This window comes from Accipiter gentilis, chromosome 8 (genome assembly GCF_929443795.1).
Source record: "Accipiter gentilis chromosome 8, bAccGen1.1, whole genome shotgun sequence".
Classification (NCBI taxonomy): Eukaryota; Metazoa; Chordata; class Aves; order Accipitriformes; family Accipitridae; genus Astur; species Astur gentilis.
The window spans coordinates 9,194,972-9,215,750 of NC_064887.1; the positions used below are offsets into that span (position 1 = coordinate 9,194,972).

The following is a 20,779-nucleotide window of genomic DNA, read 5'->3' on the forward strand; positions in this document are numbered from 1 at the left end:
CTGCAGGCAGCTCCTTAGTGTTCCTATTGTATCTTCACTGATGTGGGGTTGTGGAGCTCAGTTAAGAGAACCCTGTGGATTGGCTGAAGATCTTTATTACTGTCACTGATGGTAACTGCAGAAGTGCTACTACATGAGTAAGCTACTGCATTTCTACCTGGTTTAAAATTTTTACAAAGAGATAAATAAGGACGTGTTTTGGTTTATTCAGTTTGTAATTTAATGTTGACAATTGTAAGAAAAAAAAATGAGATGGGTACTGGAGATCAGAGTTCATATATTCAAATACAGGTGGGTGAGTTCTGACTCTGGAATTTAAGGAAATAACATAAAGATACTCAAGTAAAATGAAGACTTTTAGCAAATCATGGCTAGAATGTTTTTGGCTTGGTGTTTTTTTTCTTTTCCCTGCAGGTGAACGTTACTTTCTTTTTCTATATCATCTGAAGGACACATGCATTTTCTGGGATTTTGGGAATGATTTCTGGGGTTCTGGGATTAGACATCAAATTTAACAAGATGATATATAGCTTTGAGGAGACACATTTGATGTACCACTTAGCCTTCCCATAATTTACTGCCTGCCTCCAGTCTCTGGAGGGCAAGGGGTTTATCTACACTCCAACCTGACTTTATAAATAGCAAATCAGGAGAGGGAAAAAGCAAGCAGGCTGGGGACCTGCCCGCTAAACTGTTATGATATGACGGTGATGCAGGTAGGTGACATTAAATGCTACTGTCTGCATCCTTAATTGTGAGTTGTCATCACCTTGGCCGTTTGAGGATGATAATGTGCTGTTTGTATTCCAGATTTCTATTCTTATTCATAGGACTGTATGTTCCAATGTTCAAATGCGTATGTATAATTTAAAAACAAAACCTCAGGTTTTTGGGGAGTGTTTTTTTTTTTTTAGTGGAGGAAAGGGGGGAGGAAAGACGTGAGTGTACCTTGACTGGTTTTGCATGTGGTTAATTTTCCTGCCTCAGAAGTGTAGCGAGCTGCCAGTATCAGAAAGCCCAAATGGAAAAATGGTTGCTTCCAAGATGTAACGAAGATTAAAAACAAACAAGTGGGGCTGGGAGGCAAGGGGGATCTTGCTCTATAGTCGTTTGCCATTTCTGATTTTGCAAATAACTCTGCAGTGTCATTTGATCTGTTCTTCAGCATAATTTTACCAGGAGATATTTCTGGCCTTTTGCTTTACAGGCAGATCCCTTTGCTGGGCTATTAGGTTGAAAATGCAGTCAAGTATTAACATCGAAACTGTTTATGTAACCTCCCACTGCATGGAACCCCTCCAAAATACCCTGCAATTGAGGGAGGGAAGGGGAGGGAGGGGATGAAAAACAAGAGCTGGATAGAAATAGTGCCTGCTCTGGGATTTAAATAGGTCAACTCATTTCAATAAATAGAAGTTAGGCTGTTGATATATGCCCATCTACTTAAACTGTCATTGAAGTTCACTTAGCTGCATTCCAGCAGAGATTGCTGGCCGTTAAAGAGATGCAAAAGGCATTGTTACAGAGGACTTAAAGAGGGAAGAGGAAGGAGGAACAAAGAAATAGCCAGGCAAGGAGATCATACAAGTATTACACTTTCAGATTCCTGGTGGCACTGACAAATGTTGATAACTCTTTCAGCATCTACCTTCAGAACACCAAGTCCCACTTTCCTGTCCTGCCCCTGTGTTTGTCCCTATAGGATGCTCGCATATGGTGTAAGTCTAAATGTTCCTTTTTTTCCCCTTTCTGCTGGAATATATTTAATTTGCTTTGAACAAGAGCAAACCCAAATCCCAGGGCCTCTGAATAAGGGGGAGTTATGGAGGGGGAATACAATGAATATCTTAATCCTGTGTCACCCTGTCTTTGAGACACTGTGCTACGTTAAATTGATTTTGCAAATGAAAGCTAAAAGCTAAGCAAAAGCCACCAATCTATTTTGCCTAAAGATGATTTTAGTGCTCTTTATGTTCCCCTAAATGACAAACCAATTTGTTACCTGCCTACATAAACATTTGCCTATATTAGCACCAGAAATGTTTTATTTTTATTAGCCCAAACTTTATCTTTTTATGAAGACACAGGGGCCCAATAAAATTAGTGTGCAAATATAATATCCAATTTGCATTTTTCCATGGTCAGCAGAAAAGCTGAGCAAAATCAATTTGATATTAGGTCAGCATATACATCAATAAAGTATACGCACACACAGGACCATTGTAATGGTCCCTGTAATTTCTATGCTGCCAGAGTAAAGAGATTAAATAATATTAAATGCTCCAAAATAGCTTTGCTTTTAAGAGGAATGTAAAAAGAAAGAGAGACTTTGGCATAAAATGGGCAATAAAGGATAATAGTTGCACAATCTCCAACTTTAAAACATTGTGACAATGATCTCAGAGGCAGGCTTCCTGCTAAACGGCCCCAATTCAGCAAAGCTCTTATGCCAACACTTATGTTTAAGCACATTTTTAAGCACAGTAGAAGTCCGTCAAACAAATCACATATTTAAGCACCTGACAGAGTCAGGGCCAAAACCTGAATGAAAATCCAGAACTTGAGTGGTTTGGATTCAGTTTTGAGCATTACATGCAGGACTGTTGCTGGTTAGGAGGTCCATGCACAAGTGAGGCTTTGCTAAACAAAAACCCTCTGCACTCCAGATGGAACTATCTAAACATGGTGGTAGGTGAGGTGAGTCAATTGGCAATGAGGGCACCTTGTAACAGGGCTCCTCCTGGGCAGACCTGACCTCCTATGGATTCTGCATGAGAGCCAAGATACTGCCATCTCCCTTTCCAGGTAAAAGTACATAGGAATAGGGTCTGACTTTCAAAAACAGTAGTCCAGTCTTTGCTCATCTCTGTGCTACAAATGGCATCATTTTTTACTCCTGTGCCACTCAGTTTCTCTGTACTGCTCAAGCCAACTATAAGAAGGCAAGAAAGAAAAGCTTGTGTTTATCTGACCTCACTAAGTCCAGTGGGATTTAGTAGGGGCCAAAAATGGTGTTCTTTTGCACTCTGTGTTGCTGAGATGTGCACTCTTACCTGAAATGACATTTGTGACCAGAAGTCACAAAAATAAATGGAATTAGGTGCTAATCTGGTCTCTTGGGAAAAGCCAGAGTACAGTAAATGCTGCTTGGATTTGATTTGCTAAAGCAAGTTAATGTGGTAGGGACTACGCCGTCAGGACAGCAATGACATCAGTGTTTGCTTTCTATGCAGATGTTACAGTTCTGTTGGACACAGACAAGGCGAGACAGCACAGTGAAGTGTAATGCAATAAAGTTCTTTTGATTTCCTCTGTGCAGTCTTTAACTCACGGGGTTTTGAATAAAAAATGCTGGCGACAGCCCACCTCATACTGTGAAGTACCTGAGAAAGGATGACAATATGGGATTTATTTGCAGTGGATACACATATTTCATAAAAGTATATGTGGGTATTTAAATCACATGATTTTTGGGGCACATGTTTTTTGGCTGATGGATTTCCATTTCTTCTGATCAGAGCCTTCCGTCTTCTACAGATGGGGTGAAAGGTGGGAGAAAGGCAAGCTTTTCCTAGTACCTTGCCCCAACTTTGAAGTCCTCTGCAGCTGAGTGGAATTCACTTCCGACTTCTCTTGATGGGCACCAGTTAAAGGCCTTCTGAAGTAGACTTCTAGGGTCAGACTTGCTCATTCTTTGTACTCCATCAGCCTTAGTACTAATTTGTGAACTTACATCATTACCGTACCATGGCTACAAGACTTAAACCATAAATCTGCAATCTCTGCAGTCTGTTTCTGTTCTGATGTGGTAGCAGGAAGGATCCTGGATGTTAAGTGAAGTTCAACCTCAGTTCTGTTATAGCACTTCATTTTAGTAGTGCAAATAGGATTCCATAAATTTAATATTTCTGCATGAGATATCTAGATACTTATTATTAAGCTACTACATACAAATACTGTAGTTTTCATGTTTTTATAGTAGCATAAAAATGGAAATTGAATGAAAATGGCTAAGTGAATTTGTGGCCTTCCCATGAAGGTTTAGATTTTGAGCTGTCTTTTTTTTTTTAGTAGGAAATGTTTTCTCTAGGACTCTGCTTTAATTGCACCAGTGTAATACGTAACCAAGAGTGGAAATTGCTGTTTCCCGGGTGAGACCTGGGGGACTGTTGCTGGTGAGATTGCTTTAAGTGGTTGGCTTGTATGTGCTATAGCATTAGAGGAGAAAGGAACACGAGTTGAGGGCCAAACAGCGTGAGTGATACTCAGAGCAAGAGGTTTGAGTTGCTTGCTTGCAGCTATCTGGGTTTCTTTCCAGTATCACATTCACTTGATGTTTATCACCATTGTGGTAGCTTTAGAGCCAGAATAGATATTGAGGTTAGTGTTGTTTATTCTGACTAGCACCTTAGATCTTCACAGCTTTGCCCAAGGGAATTAGCCTCTGCAGCAGAGCAACAGGATAGTGGTGGGTGAGGGTGTAACAGGTAGTGGCAGATTGTTTAGGTCCCAGTCGGATTTTTAAGTCAAGGCAAATATCAGTGATGATGGCAGTGGTAGCCCTCAGAGGGAGAAGAAAATCGTTCAATCTTCAAGATACTTTCTGGAAGGGAAAATGAAAAAGAAATAATTCCAGAAATCTATAAATTTCTTCCCTTGGAAAACTTTTTCATCAAATAGTTTTGTTTCTAAGATTCATTGCTGTGGCAGTTGGAAGGGTAGAAGAGGTACCAGACTTTTCTCTGCATTTCCACAACTGGCAAAGTCCTGGCAAAAAGGAGCATGCCTTTCTGTCATTTTGCTTAAGGGCTTTTGGTATCTACTGAGCAAAGCTGTACACTTTAAATCTTTTTAATTTTGATTGATCTTTTCAATCCTGAAGTAGATGCATTTTCAGTGTAAAATTTAAATTAAAATATGAAATGGCATTTTATAGTTGTTGTATCCTTTATTGGTTTGGGGGGTTAACCTTGGCCTGCTGCCAAACACCCACCCAGCTGCTCCCTCTTCTACAGGATGGGGAGAAAATATGATGAAAAGGCTCATGGGTCAAGGTAAAGACAGGGATATCGCTTACCAATTACCGTTGTGGGCAAAGCAGACTTGACTTGGGGGAAAATTAATCTAATTTATTGCCAATTAAAATAGACATGTATAGTGAGAATCAAAGAGAAAAAATAAAACAACACATTTCCCCCCTACCATTTTCCCAGGACTGATTTCACTCCCAACTCCTCCACACACCACACCCCCCATGGTGCTGGGGATGGATAATGGATGGTAACATTACTATGGATAATGGGATTGTGGTCAGTCTGAAACAGCTCCTCTCTGCTGCCCCTTCCTCCTTACGCTTTCTCCTGCTCCAGCCTGGGCCCTTCCTGTGGTTCTTCAGGAGAATCTGGTCTGGCACGGGGTCCTCTGTGGGCTGCAGTGTGGATATTTGCGCCAGGCTGGTCTCTCCAAGGGGCCGCAGGTTAGTGTCTGCCCCAGCAGCTGGAGGACTCCCTCTCCTCCTCCTCCTCCAGCGCTGGTGCTCACAGGGCAGTTTCTCACTTTTCCCCTCTCACTCCTCGCTGCCTGTGTAGTGGTTTTGCCCTTTAAGTACATTTTCGCTGAGGTGGCCTCCACCTTCGCTGAGGGGCTCTGCTGTGCCCTGGGTGGGGCTGTTGCGGAACTGGCCGGAACCGGCTGGAACCGGCCGCAGCTGGTGTGGGGCAGCGCAGCCTCTCCTCAGAGAGCTCAGCTCTGGAGCCCCCACAGCCAGCACCTGGGCACGAAAACCCAATACTATAGGTAAAGAAAAAAGAACACAAAGCATTTTTTATTTATTTTCAAATCTTGACTACTGTAGCCTGGTTATAGGTATCTTTCTTTTGTCTTTCACTCTTTCATTTTTAGGTTATATATAAAACCACAGAGAGAGAGGACAGCACTGTTGCTGTTTAGGCTTAAGGGAATGTTTGGAGTTGTGTGCATGTACATACATACTTGCCATTCCTTTTATCACAGGATGTTGTGGAGACCAAGACAAACATGTGAGGCTGAATATATGATTTCTAAGACCACCTGTGGGATGTCTGGATGGATGGGTTATAATGTGCTGGTGCTGGGTTATAGGGTTCAGGCTGGGAGCCCAGCCTGTAAATAAGGCATGCCCTGCACCAGCCGGGTTTAAAGTTCCCATCTCAAATGCTTAGGTGTTACAGTATTAAGTATAAAGTAGTCTCTGGTTCGTATTGATGCACCTTGTCCCATAGGTTGGCTCATGGGCATCCATGTTGTCTCATATGTCCCCCTTTTACTGATGTTTTCAGAGTAGCTGAACTGTGACTGAAGAGGACCTGCAGAACTGAAAGCTTGTCTGCCTGTTCAGTTTCTTCCCATATGTTCATAAAGCCCTGCACTTAGGTAGGGACTTTACTCACCAAAGCAACTTTTACCAGATTCACCACATTTAGAAGACACCACTGAATTTTCTAGGCTTTCCAAGCTGCACTAAAGATATATACTTTTCCAAAATGTTAACAGAAACATATAAGAAATGTTTGTCTGCTTGTGCAGATGCACACAGTTGGAAATCAGAACACAGAAAATGAAAATTACTCTTAAAAAAAAAGTTGACGGGTCACATTATTGCATCCAGACCAAATACCAGAAAGACACACGTGCAGAGTCACACATGCCATGTGTTTTATTGTTTCTGTATGTATAATGCAAGATACTATTTAAAGAAAGACTTATAAGGGTATTGTTGGGCTTGACAAACGTGGAGAAAATGTTTGCTATGTGAAGATGGACATCCAGCTGTGCCTGTGCTCATTTTGAGCACTGCATATCGTGGAGGCTGGGTACTATGGAAGGGTCTGTACATTGCAGGGTTGTGCATTCACTCTGCAGCAAATGTACTGGGCTGGAAAGTGAGTGATGCATTGGGGATTGTAAGCCAAGGCGGAGCGAAGTTCCTTGGCACTGAGTGCAGGGTGGTAATTTGGTGCTCTTTTATCCCACAATGAAGTGGGCAAGGGAGGTCCTGGTTAGCACCCTGTGCCACATCTCCCATTGACTCCAAGCAGCTTTGCACTGAGCCCTAAACCGGGAAATTTCTCTTCAGTTCCAGGGGAGAATGAACTGACTAATGATTTTAATAACTGTTACGAAGAGCAAAGCATAAATAACAAAAATGTTGTAATTGAAAACAAACAAAACCAAAGCCACACAAACCCCCAAACTAATCCTCTGCCCAAAAGATTTCCTAACCAGGGAGCTGTTCCAGCTCCAAACAGTGCCAGTCATGTTGCTGAGTGTCACTTCTGTGCTGAGCCTCTGTCCCTTTAATGTAATGCCATTTTTCCAAGAAAGGAGGAAAACTCCTCTCATGAAAGTGATCCCAGCCTTCTCCTTTTGCTCTTTTGTCATGGTTTAACCCCAGTCAGCAGCTAAGCACCACACAGCTGCTTGCTCACTCTCCCCACCCAGTGGGATGGGGGAGAGAATCAGGAAAAAAAAAAAAAAGTAAAACCTGTGGTTTGAGAAAAAGAGAGTTTAATAGGACAGAAAAGAAAGAAAATAGTAATGGTAATAAGAAGAATGATAATAATAAAAGAATTAGAATATACAAAACAAATGAGGCACAATGTATCTGATGCCCCATCAGTTCCTGAGCAGTGGTCCCCAGCCAGCTTTTTCCCCCCAGTTTATACACTGGGCATGATGTCACATGGTATGGAATACCCTGTTGGCCAGTTTGGGTCAGCTGCCCTGACTGTGTCTCCTCCCACTTTTTTGTGTCCCTCCAGCCTTCTCGCTGGCAGGGCACGAGAAGCTGAAAAATCCTTGACTTAGTCTAAACATGACTTAGCAACAACTGAAAACATCAGTGTCTTATCAACATTCTTCTTATACTGAATGCAAAACACACCACTATACCAGCTACTAGGAAGATTAGCTCTATCCCAGCCAAAACCAGGATACTATCCACCCCTTATTCCATACCATTTATGTCATGCCCAGGTCCCACACTTTCTAATACATCCCAGTTAATCACCATCACCTTTCCTGTCTTTTTATATATACACACAGATATCATTCCCTTAGTCTGTGGGCCATCCCTATAAAACGTCCATTGAATTCATTCAGTCCATGACTTTGGGCTCCATCTGTCATAACAGTGTTTCAGGGCAGGAAAGATTGTGTGCGATGTTGGATTTTTGCATGTTGAGGCCATTTCTGGTTCCATCACTGCTGTGCTTGTCCAGTTCTGTCATCACTGCACTTTGCTTGGTTTCATCAAAATTCATTCTTCATTAGTTGGGGTGATTTTTACTGTAATACCCTTGATACGGCATACAGCCACTATAGAAGTGATGATACGCTGTATTATATAGCAATTAACATCATACAATTTAATTCATGAGCTATTCTCACCCAAAATCAAATCCCCTTGAGGTATGCATTGGACTTCCCGATCCTCTTGCATTACCTACCAAGTGCACCCAGGTCCTTGAGCAAAAGCAATCCCACAAATGGGTTTGCCTTTGCCTGAGGTGGGCATAACCCAGACTGTTTTCCCTAGCATATTTTTTATGTGTACTATGGGGACTCTATCCTTTTCTACAGTATGTAAAAGTTTTGATTGGGTAGGGACAGCCTGATTGGCAGATCCTATAATGTTGGCTAACCAGGTGGCTTTTGCTAAATGCATATCCCAATGTTTGAAGGTCCCACCACCCATTGTACTCAGTGTAGTCTTTAGCAGTCCATCATATTGTTTGATTTTTCCGGAGGCTGGTGCATGATAGGGGATGTGATATGCCTGTGTGTCTCTGAGGTTGTTATGGAAACAAGTCCCATTGCCTGACTCAATTCTTACTGGTGTACCGTGTTGCCTTAAGACTTGCTTTTAAAGGCCCAGGATAGCGTTCCTGTTGGTGGCATGGGGCACAGGATAGACTTCCAGCCATCCCGTGATTGCTTCCACCATTGTAAGCACATGATGCTTGCCCTGGTGGGTTTGTGAGAGTGTGATATAATCAGTCTGCCAGGCCTCCCCATATTATTTATATTTCAGCTATTGTTCTCCATACAAAAAAGGCTTTAACCGCTTGGCTTGCTTAATTGCAGCACGTGTTTCACTTTCATGGATAACCTGTGAGATAGTGTCCATGGTCAAGTCCACCCCTCAATCATAAGCCCATGTATATGTTGCATCTCTTTCTTGATGGCCTGAGGTATCATGGGCCCACCGACCTATATATATAATTCACCCTTATGTTGCTAATCCAGATCCACCTTAGCCATTTCAATCTTAGTAGCCTGATGCACCTGTTGGTTGTTTTGATGTTCTTCAGTGGCCTGACTTGGGTACGTGAGTATCTACATGACATACTTTCACAGCCAGGTTCTCTACCCAGGCAGCAATATCTTGCTATAATGCAGCAGCCTAGACAGGTTTATCTCTGCACTGCCAGTTGCTCTGCTTCCGTTGCTGTAACGACCCCCACAGGGCATTTGCCACCATCCATGATTCAGTGTAGCGATAAAGTATTGGCTATTTTTCTTGTTCAGCAATGTCTAAAGCTAGCTGGATGTCTTTTGCCTCTGCAGACTGACTCGATTCACCTTATCCTTCAGCAGTTTCTGTGACTTGTCGTAGGGGACTCCATACAGCTGCCTTGCACCTCTGATGCTTTCCTACAATACGGCAGGACCCATCAGTAAACAAGGCATATTGTTTCTCGTTTTCTGGTAGCTTATTATACAGTGGGGCCTCTTCAGCACATGGCACCTCCTCTTCTGGTGACATTCCAAAATCTTTGTCTTCTGGCCAGTCCATGATCACTTCCAAAATTCCTGGATGACTGGGGTTTCCTATTTGAGCTCGTTGTGTGATCAGTGCAACCCCCTTACTCCATGTAGCATCAGTTGCATGATGTGTAGAGGACACCTTCCCTTTGAACATCCAGCCCAGCACTGGCAGCTGGGGTGCCAGGAGGAGCTGGGCTTCCATATCAATCACTTCCAAAGCAGCTTGAACTCCTTCATAAGCTGCTAGTATCTCTTTTTCAGTTGGGGTATAGCAGGCCTTGGATCCTCTGCATCCCCCACTCCAAAACCCTAGGAGTCAACTTCACGTCTCCCCTGGTGCTTTCTGCCAAAGGCTCCAGGTAGAGTCATTCTCCCCTGCTGCAGTGTAGAACACATTTTTTACATCTTGCCCTGCTTGGACTGGCCCAAGGGCTACTGCATGAACTGTCTCCTGTTTAATTTTTTCAAAGGCTTGACATTGCTCAGGGCCCTATTTGAAATCATTCTTCTTTTGGGTCACTTTATAGAGAGGCCTTACAATCAGACTGTGATTTAGAACATGTGTTCTTTAAAAACCGACAACACCTAAGAAAGCTTATGTTTCCTTTTTGCTAGTTGGTGGAGACATAGCTGTTATTTTGTTGCTCACATCCATTGGGATCTGATGATATCCATCTTGCCATTTTATTCCTAAAAATGGAATCTCCTATGTGGGTCCCTGTACCTTATTTGGTTTATGGCAAAACTGTCTTACAGAAGGATTTGGACTATTTTCTCTTCTTCTGTTGTGTTGCCCTTATGATGACGTCATCAATGCATTGCAGGTGTTCCGGAGCTTCACCCTGTTCTAGTGCAGTCTGGATCAGTCCATGGCAAATGGTAGGGCTGCGTTTCCACCCCTGGGGCAGTCAATTCCAGGTGTACTGGAGGACCATGCAAGTGAAAGCAAACAGCGGCCTGCACTCTGCTGCTAAAGGGGTTGAGAAAAACACATCCGTGATATCAGTTGCGGTGCACCATTTGACTGCCTTTGGCTCCAGTTCATATTGAAATTCTAGCATGTCCAGCATGCCAGCACTCAGTGGCAGCATGACTTCTTTCAGGCCATGATAGTCTACTGTTAGTTTTCACTCTCCATTAGACTTTTGCACTGGCTGCATGGGACTGTTAAAGGGTAAGTCTTGCTGATCACTCCTTGGGTCTCCAGTTGACAAATCAGTTTATGGATGGGAACCAGGGAGGCTTGGTTGGTGTGATATTGCCACCGGTGTACCATTGTGATAGCGGTTGGCACTTGTTCTTCAACTCTCAGGAAGCCCACAGTAGAAGGTTCCTCTGAGAGACCGGGCAAGGTAGACAACTGCTTAATTTTCTCTGTTTCCAAGACAGCTATACTGAAAGCCCACGGGTGCTCTTTTGGGTGCTTGAAATACCCTCTCCTGAGATAGTCTACATCAGGGATGTATGGAGCCTCTGGGCCAGTCACAGTGGGGTGGTTTTGCCACTCATTCACAGTTAGGCTTACTTCCACCTCCAACAGAGTTAACTATTGGGCTCCCCCGGCACTCCAGAAATACGAATGGGTTCTGCTCCCTTACAGCTTGATGGCACTGAGGTACGCTGTGCACCGATAACTACTAGAGCCTTATGCTCCTGTGGGTCTGATGTGCCAGGCCATCAAATCCACACAGTCGGAGGTTGTCCCTGTCCTCCACCTGGCTGGAGGCAGGACCCCCCTAGTACTGGTTATAGGATTCTCTGCTCATTTCTTGTAAAAATGGATTAGAATTTCTTTCCATAGGGTCAGGTTTATTTCCTTCCTTCCACGCTGCTTAAATGTTAATGCAAATGATGTGGGGTGGTCATCGACTTCTAGCTGATGGTGTTGTGTTCCTTTTTGCTGCCTCCCACTTTTCTTCTGCAGACAGAATTGACCACAACAGCTGCTATGTTTGTCAGAGACATTCTTTCTTATATTTCTTTGCTTCTGGGGCTCAAAACCACCAGAGAGTGGTGAAGCTGGAGTATGAAAGAACAAATGAATGGCTGAGTTACAGGGTGAGCAGCTGTAGGACATTTAAAGAGGCTAAGGAAATAAAAAAGAAACCTGCTGAGATTGTCTCCTGAGAACAACCAAAAATATATTGATTATTCTTGTGGTGCTGTTAGGTGTGATTTATCACTGGGGGAAACTGAGCATTTCTAAGAATTCAGGAAATTAAAAAAATAACTCAGGTATGGTCTCAAGGACTCCCAAACATCTTTGAAATTAAAAGTCTATGTTTGGGTGTCTATATATAATGCATCTACCTAATTAAAAAAAAAAAAGCTTGGATTTAGTTTCCAGTCTCCTTTCAGTGTGTAAACTTTTTATTTCAAAACAAAGATTTAAACTGTCTCTAGCAATTGGATCCTGCTGTGTTTAGTATTACCCCTGCTGTGTGTTTTCAGAGCTAGATAAGACATTGAACTGAGGTCCTGACCTCTTATGGTCTTTAAAATTCCCAGAACCTATTTTGAAAGGGCGTAATTTTTATTTCCTGTTTATTAAATGCAGTCACTGCACAAACAGAGAAAAGATCCTGATTGACCCATGTTGTTTATGGCTGAAGGAAGTGGCCAAAGTAGTGTGGTTTCAATACTGGCGGATTAACGCATGTCAAGTTCAGTGTAGTTGGGATCTAAGTCTCCCTTCCACCTATCTGTAATTTGAAGGGGACTCAGCACATTTTCATGCCCTCACTGGAGAAGGTTGCTGGGTTTAATCCTGGTCTCTTTTCCATATTTTATTGTTTTTGAACATCTCTTTCAGTCAGGGTAGATGCAGTCCCAAATAGTTAAGAGATTAAAGACACAAAACAAAACAAAAACAAACCTCCCAAAATCCCCCAGAGCAAAGCCTAATAAACACCATTTGTTAGCACTTTACCATTGCTTGGCACAGTTAAGGCTTGTATCAAGTGTAACGCAGGGTGCAATTGGCTTTACCTTGTGAGTGGAGCCCCACTGTTGTTCTTATTGCCCCAGGGGGACATTTATCACAAGTGAGAGAGCAATTACAGTGCAGTTTAACTCACAGAGAGCTAACTTTGTTGTTGCAGGTTTGGCTACATGTCATTAGTTTTGCACCCCTTGTGCAGTCTGCTATATGGCCTGGTATGGAGACCTAGTGACGCTGCCTCCTTTAATTATAGATTGTGCTTATTTATAATGTATGACCAATTTTAATAAAAGGATATGCTTTAAAAATTAATGGCCTTTTGTTCCTACATATGGGACCCAGTTTAAGGATCTTTTTTTCTATTTTTCCCTCTGTGCTCTGCCACCCCCTTCTGCTGCAGCGAACCTGCGTCCAGGGGCTGAACAGAAAGTGGTGTTCATCACTGCACGAGTCCACCCTGGGGAAACACCATCTTCCTTTGTGTGCCAAGGTGAGTGTCTGCATGAAGATGGCAGAACTGATGAGATCTGATTTCCTATTGATGCATGTATTGGGTTTGCATGGCTTTGGATCTGATAGAAGACTGAGTTCACACGACAGTTTTTTCCACTGTGAGGATATTAGCAGAATCTCTCGCCTCTACCCAGCTGCCTCTCTTCTTGGAGGCAGTTGGAATATATTACTTCTGTGTCTTGTGAATGTTTGCTGAACTTGGTCAGAACTGGACAGTGGGCTCTGAAGCTATTTGGGAAGAATTCAGTCACACTCGTACATATGCAGTGCGATCAGGTAAGGCTCCTTTTCTTAGGAAAACAGGCTGGAAAAGCTCTGAGAGTGGTTTTCTGTTAAGTGCTTATGCTTTCTTGCTGCCTACTATCTTCAGCTTCTTTTCCACCACAAAGCAGTGACCCTAGTTCTCCAATTTAATTCTAAGAGTCTTCTATTTGTCTGAAGCTGCTGCTCTGAGGAGTGCAGCTCCCAGTGGCTGACAGCTGTTCCCTGCACAAAGCATTCCTGCTAAAAATAGAAAGCAAATTGCCCAGCTTGTATTTATAAAGAGTTGTAAATCTCAGGCTTGTGGGTACAAATAAATAAATAATCCTGGCATGTGTTCCTATAACTTCATTGTATAGGTCTGAAATATTGTACTTACGGTATGTGACTTTCTGTGGTGGTAAATTGTTGATGGTGTAAATCAACGTAACTTCCTTGAAGCCAAGGCAATATTCTAATTTACTACAGCAGCTTGGATCTGGCCCTGCCTAGCCAATGAGTTGCATCAATCAAGCATATGCAGAGTTTATTACGTTGGCTGCTTGTAATGCCACAGATTGGTTTGCAACTGGCCCTGTTGGTACCTAAAGACCTCGGTGGGAGAGGTCTGGCACAGTTTCATGGTCTTCTCTGTGTGCTCCTCATCCTGGCAAGGTCCTATATCTGGCATCTCTCTAAGGCAAAAGGTCAACAGCTGTCACTTCTGCCGTCCTAGCCTAATGGGCTAACAGGACGCTGGGCCTCTTCTTGCTGGCCCATGGAGTAGCAAAGGTAAAACCCTTCCTTTAATAAAATGGTGCTTCAGACTGAGAGCAGGAAAACTCAGTTAGTTTCCCATCTCCTGTAGTGGCATAGTCAATGCAGGGCATTATAGTACACATGATGTTTGTTAATGAATATGGATTTTTAATTGGATGCTTGGATTCTGTTTGTGGCTGCTGGCGTAGCCCTGTGAAATGAGGGCTGAGGCATGCTGCTGAGGTGGTACTTTGTAAATGACGTTGTTTTATTTTAATAATGGAGATTTTATTCAAAAGGAAAAAAAAAAGGGACTGAAAAAGCAGGTGGCATGCTTAGCCTGATGAAACAACAGGATGGAAGTCATGCTCTGATTGTCTCAGAGAAACTTCATGTTTTGTAGGAAAAATTAAAACAAAAAGAGAGGGGAAAAGATAAGAAAAAGAAGGGATCGGTCTTGGAGAAGCACATCAGAAACTTGCTGTGACTGCAGTTATAATGCACGCTTGACTCGCTTGGGAATGCATGGATTTGAAGGCACTGAACTCCGCTGTGCATTGAGCCATTCTGCCTAGTGCAGATGAAGCTGCCTTGTGTGTGCAATTAGTGTAAGACAAGTAGAAATGGCAAACATTTCAAGGCCATTGCTGCATTGTTTCTAGCATTGCCAAATGTGAAATTGGGTGCTTGCTCCATCTTTGGTAAACTTTTGGGGGGGAGGGTCAAAAGAAGGGATAAAAAGGATCCCTTTGGCAGTCAAGTGAGGGCACAATGAGGAATTTTATTTCTGGAGTCTTGGGAAGCATTTTGGCAGAGTTAGGTGTTGCAGATTTAGTATCCAAATGCCAGCCCAGTGCATATGGAACATGTCAGGATTTTTTTTTTTTCTTGGTAGAGAGATTTCTTCTTGAATGTTTGATTATGCTCTCCACCTGAAGTATTAAGATATGGAAGCTAATCCCAAAGATTCCCCAGGTGCAATCAGCACCTCGTATACGGAAGATAAGAACTGTGACTGCCCAGGCCTGGAGAATCAACCTATAGGGCAATAGATAATGAGTTACAAGCTTTCTTTTTTTCTTCTTCATTTTTTCAGTCGATCTTGGGTGTCATTCAGTTCAGGCTCTGTCTTCCTCTTTAAAGCTCTAAGCTCATAACTGATTCCTTACTCATTTTTCTACCTGTCTTTGAGCTAGCCAAGTCTCTTCCTGACCTCTTTGCCCTGCTTTCTGCTAAGGATATATAGCAATGTGTAGTCCAAACATCAGCTTCCTGGGGCCTGACGGAAGCTCCCTATTACATCTTCCATTTTTTTGATAAGGCAACATACCCTGAGAAGCAAGTTGTCTAGCCTTGACACATCAGGATATACTTGGTCCTGTCTATTGGTCCTTTGTCCTACACTTTACCCACAGATTAAATCTAAGCAAGGATCTTTGTGTTCCTGTGGGAAAAGACCATAAGGTCATCTTCCCATACAGAGCTGTACTGTTTCTGTGTCATCCTTCTTCAAATTCCATTATGAAGAATCCACTGAAAACTGAATTTTGGATACAAATACCCCGTATTCCTGCAGATGTACAAGTATTGTAAACTTGGATACGCACCTCTGTCTCCTTACAGCTGTGGAGTGCTTGCAGCAGTAGCCAGACCTCTCTAGAATCATTAGGCACCTCATCCAGCAGTTAAAACCAAGTGCTATAATATTTCATACATGGTGCAGCTGCTGAGCTGTAGCTCACTTCCTTAAAAGGCAGACAAAACCCCAGAGGGCCTCTTCATAGAAAGATGGATTAAGAACCTTTTGTTTCTGTTTTGGTGTTTTAAGAGTTATTACGATGCTTCAGGTTAGCCTTTTTAGGAAGTTTTGCTGATAGTTCTTAACTGCTTGTTGTGAAGTTCAGGGACAGAGATGGAGAGTTAGTCACCGGAGAATATATTCGCATGAATACCCTTTATATCCAAAGGTAGGACAGTGCTTTCCTCCTCAGGCTGTGACGGTCATCATGAACATTGATGCTTGTGTCGTGTTTGGGGATGAGTAAGTAAGAGTAGGGTCTAGGATGAAGTGGACTGTTGTTTTCACTTTGCTCTTATAGACCATTTTCTAACCAACTGGAGTCACTGCTGCTCCTGCAGGGCTTTTGTACTGCAACACAAAACAGCGTGAATTCATCTTACAGCTTGAACTCATCTCTCATGGGCTGTTCACATTTCTGAGGGATTTTTCTGAAGTTGTGGTTTTAGATTCTTTTCCTTTCTTAGATATTTTTCCTCATTTTCTTCCCACCAGTATTTTTATTTAAGAAAACATATGCTATTTTCTGTCTTCTACATTATACTGCTAAGGCAAGTAAATTATTAACTCTTGCAGATAGGGTCAGATGTCAGATAACACCTGTATATGTATGTAGTGTGCACAAATATGTGTGTGTAAAATCTGTACAAGTCCCTACCCTCTAAACACTGGTGATAAGCCAGTTTTTCAAAGCTTTGGATTTTATCCAGGATCTGGCAATAGGAGTATTTTTTCCCCCAGTATTTTTACAGTCTTATTTTCCTTCCTTTGGCTGCTAGATTTTATTTCCTTTGTGGTAGATAAGCAACTGTCCTTCACTATTTATGTGCATAGAAAGTTGTGGGAGATGTGTGGTGACTACTATGTTTAAGTTTGTCCTGTAGGCTTTGGCTTTTGCCAGCACTCAGTAATTGCAAGCTTAAGCATGTCTAGATGTACTTAGACATGTACTTTCATCATAGACTTAGCATGGTCTATTAGTAGGATGTTGTTTGTTGTCTTTTTAACACATTTGCCAGTGTGGCATCCTCTATGCCATCTAAAACACAAAAATGAAAATTTGTACCCTAAGCATTTTACTTTCATATAGTTTGCCAGGCTGGGAGCCCAGAATGGAAGACCCAGTGCAAGAGGGGAGGGAGAGGGATCCCACAGCTGGGTTTGCAGTTGCTGAGCATCTTGTGCTAAGTGTAATTTGACCTGAAGCTGACCTTGAAGCTTATGGGCTGAATAGGGAACAGCCATTAAAAAGAAAATATAAGGAAAACAGACACCTGGGACTCTTATCCATAAGAAATAGAGCAAAAATGACTTTTCAATCAATCTTTTTTCATTACAGCTGCTTAAATGAATGCTCCCTCTCGCTTCACCTTAAATCAGATGAAATGAAATGAAAAACCAGACTACACTGGGCAATGTCTCTTGGTTTTCTGTTAACATTCTTAGTTTGTGTTTTTAACCCCCACCCTCTTGCCAGCAGAGGAAAGGAAAAAAATCTGAAAACTTTCATAAGAATTTTGTTTCAAGTTTAAAGAATGGGGTAGAAGGGGACAGACCGCCTGAAAACAAGGCTTCCACCAGCTGTCTTGGGAGTCCTGCTGTTGCACAATAACTCACTGGGCTAGTGGGTAGTTGAACTTGCTCTCTATGTGACCAAGGTGCTCCATGTGCTATGAAGGATTTATTCCTGGATAGATTCCAACATGGCCTCTTAAAAGTGGTGGCAGTTTTCTAGTTCACTTCATGGAGGCAATGCCTTCAAATCCTTTGAATTTGATCTTGCAGCATCCCTGAAAGAGTTAGTAAGAGTGTGAAGTGGGACTTGGGGGTTGTTTTGCTTGTGTGAAAGGCAGTTGTATGTGTGAGAAGAGTAATTTTGAAACTTGTTGGTCCTACTTGGAATTTTAGCCAACTTCTGTCTTTTATTATGAAGAAAGAGGAGGAATGAGCTGTTGGGGTTAAAAACTGCTTTTCTGTTTCTGTCACTAAGCATAAGTCTTTTGACCATTGGGGCATAAGTGATAGTAACTGAAACAGGACAGGCCATGTTTTAAATGCAAGAGTAAATGCAGCTAATGAAGTCTTCACATGTGAAAAGAACCTTTCTGAAGTAACAGAGGTGATGACTTTGCTTAGCTGTTTCCAGGGGATAAATTTCTCCTAAAGAAATGAAACTGACTTCTGTAGGCATTGGCATAGGATGCTTTTGGTAACAGCAGCTGTACTGGAGGAAAACGCTGAACCCAGAAAGTGCCTGTTGTGATAATGATGGGGCCCTCAGAAGCTTGAGGGCATCATCTGCCAGACTTCATATTGGACTGAACTTGCATCTGAATAAATGCATGGGTTGCATCAGTTCTGACCTTACTTAATCTGTTGTATTCTTCCTTCTAGCAAGCCAAGTCATCTTCATTTCTCGGTTATATTTCCTACCAGAGGAGGAAACAATATAGGATTCCATAGAAAGTGGGGATCTTAAACATGCATGTTTGTTATATTACTGTAAAGTCTCGCTTCCGTCTTCTCCGCCAAATGAAAGAGACTGGAAGAAAACACTTCTGCTTTCCTGGCTACTTCTAGACTCAAAGTGAATGCCTCCATATGTAAAAAGGCTTAGTTTGTAATGCAGGTTGGTGGATGCAGGAAGGTGCTCTCTGCCTTGGCCATGCAGAAGACCTGTGAGTGCTCTCTGATGTGGGAATGCCCTTTGTGGGGGCCATTGCCAGTGTTTCAGTTTGTGGGCTGCGTTGCTAATACTGGAGAGAACTGAACCAAACAGAAGCTCCACTTTAAGGGAGTTTTATACTCTCTTGCCATCCCAAAGATACACAGAGCTTCCATTCCCTTTCAATACTTGTATCCTTTGCAAACCTCCTCTTCTGGCTGCAATCCATAGGAAAATGCATCTGATACTGCACAGCTCCACCCTAGAAGTGACTGCTCTTGGTCAAAAAAAAAAAAAAAAAAAAAGCAAAAATCTTCTATAAAATGAATGGTATTCTGCATGCATAAGATGATATGCATAAGTTGTGGCAGGAGAGGATGGGGACACTCTCCTGTTCATTTAGCTGCAGGTTAGCACTTACAAGCAGTGAGGGAACATGGTGAACAGAAGCTACAGTTCATGGTCTCATTTATAGGGGTTCAGGAAACCAAATGATGAGAAGCAGACAGACAACAGAATTCAACAGCCCAACCATAAAATGGGCTGCAGGGCTCTCTTAAAGTTGTTAGACTGCATTCATCCTTCTCACTAAGGTTTTTTTTTTTCTTTAAGTGCACAGCTCCTAAGCTTTTAATACAAAGGGAAACACACTCTCCTTGACTTCTAAAGCAACATGAAAAACACTATTGTCTGTCCCTTGTAAATCTCCTGGATGGGATTTTAGTGTGAAGTATCCCAGGAGAGAGAGAGGTTGTTCTGAGAATATAAAACATCCATATTGGAGTAACGGAAATAAAAGCTCCTCTTAAAATTGTGTTGATGTAAATAGACTGTTAGAAGAATTCCTGCTACCCAAAGTGACATTAGATATTACAAGATACCACAGGTTTTGAATCAATTCACTGTGGTGTCAGGCAGGTATGAGAGGTTATACGCTTGGTTTCCTGAGCTGGAAGAAATTTATAATGAGGCTAAATTTCTCTGGCTATAGAGTTATGTGATTCACTCTCTTACTACATATACTTTCTGGATGTGCCAGTAAACCCCTGCACAGAAGAGAAGAAAGTGTGATAGTGGCAGGGTGGGCAGAGTGGCTGTGCAGAGGCTGGGGGCTGCAGTCTGCAAAGGCAAGAAGGTATCCCTAGAGCTCTGGACACCCGGGCTACCTCTGAGGGAGGAGTTGCATCATGTGCGGAGAAGGCAGTTGCGTGGTTGGGACACCCCTTCCCACCAACAGCAGAAGTTGGTGCCTCATCTCTTCCATCCTATCAGTAGTAGCAGGAATGGGAAATTGGACTTGCCAGGCAGGCTCGCCCCCCAAGCCTAGCCCTGCATGCTCATCTTGCATATTCCAGTGGGAGGAATAGATCAGTCCTAACTCCTCATCCCTGGGACAACAAGGTCAGCTTTGCCTATGCAGCGAAGAAACTTCAAGTGGCTTTGATTCAGTTTGCCCTTTTCCCAGGGCAGGCCTTTGACTACCTCTGCTTAACTAATCCTCTTTACAATAATCAGAGAGCTAAAGGAGCCCTTGGTCTTCAAGAGGGAGAGTTGAGAAAGGCTTTACTACACAACAGCAGGCAAATTTGCTTTGTCTCCGAGTGGGATTGCCCAATTAATCTCTTAAATATACTGGTTTTGCAATGTTTCTTGACTGCTCATACTTTTGAATAACATTAGTTTAAAGATCATTTCCTTCCAGCCCTAACCAACCTGCCTCTAGGGCAAAGCACATCATCTTTGTAACAGCACACTGTGGCACTTTGCTGATGTCTGAGGATAGGAAAAAGAGAAAATATTGATTCAGCTGAACTTCATGGTCACTTGGCTTTCCTTAATATGGACTGTTTTTCTCACTAGAAATTGTAGTCCAAGTGGATTTTTAAGATGCTTATCCATATCTTCCCAGTTATCAATTAGGTCAGGGCAATTTTCTGTGTGTGTTGGTCTGTATGGCCATAGGCAGCAAGTCCTGCACTTTTAGGGAGCAGTATTATGCCTGTGCAACAGATCTCCGGGCCTACATGGGAGAGCAAGCCCTCTGGAAGTCTTAGCT

General features: G+C 42.6%; 1 protein-coding gene across 1 annotated transcript in view; it reads left to right on the forward strand.

The window, feature by feature from the left end:
• The window catches only part of LOC126041974 (BEN domain-containing protein 5), a 980,738-nt gene that overhangs the window by 739,146 nt on the left and 220,813 nt on the right, over nt 1–20,779 (forward strand). Inside the window, exon 7 of the mRNA XM_049808428.1 lies at nt 13,149–13,238. Coding sequence (XP_049664385.1) covers nt 13,149–13,238 — 90 coding nt within the window. The remainder of the gene's footprint in view (nt 1–13,148; nt 13,239–20,779) is intronic.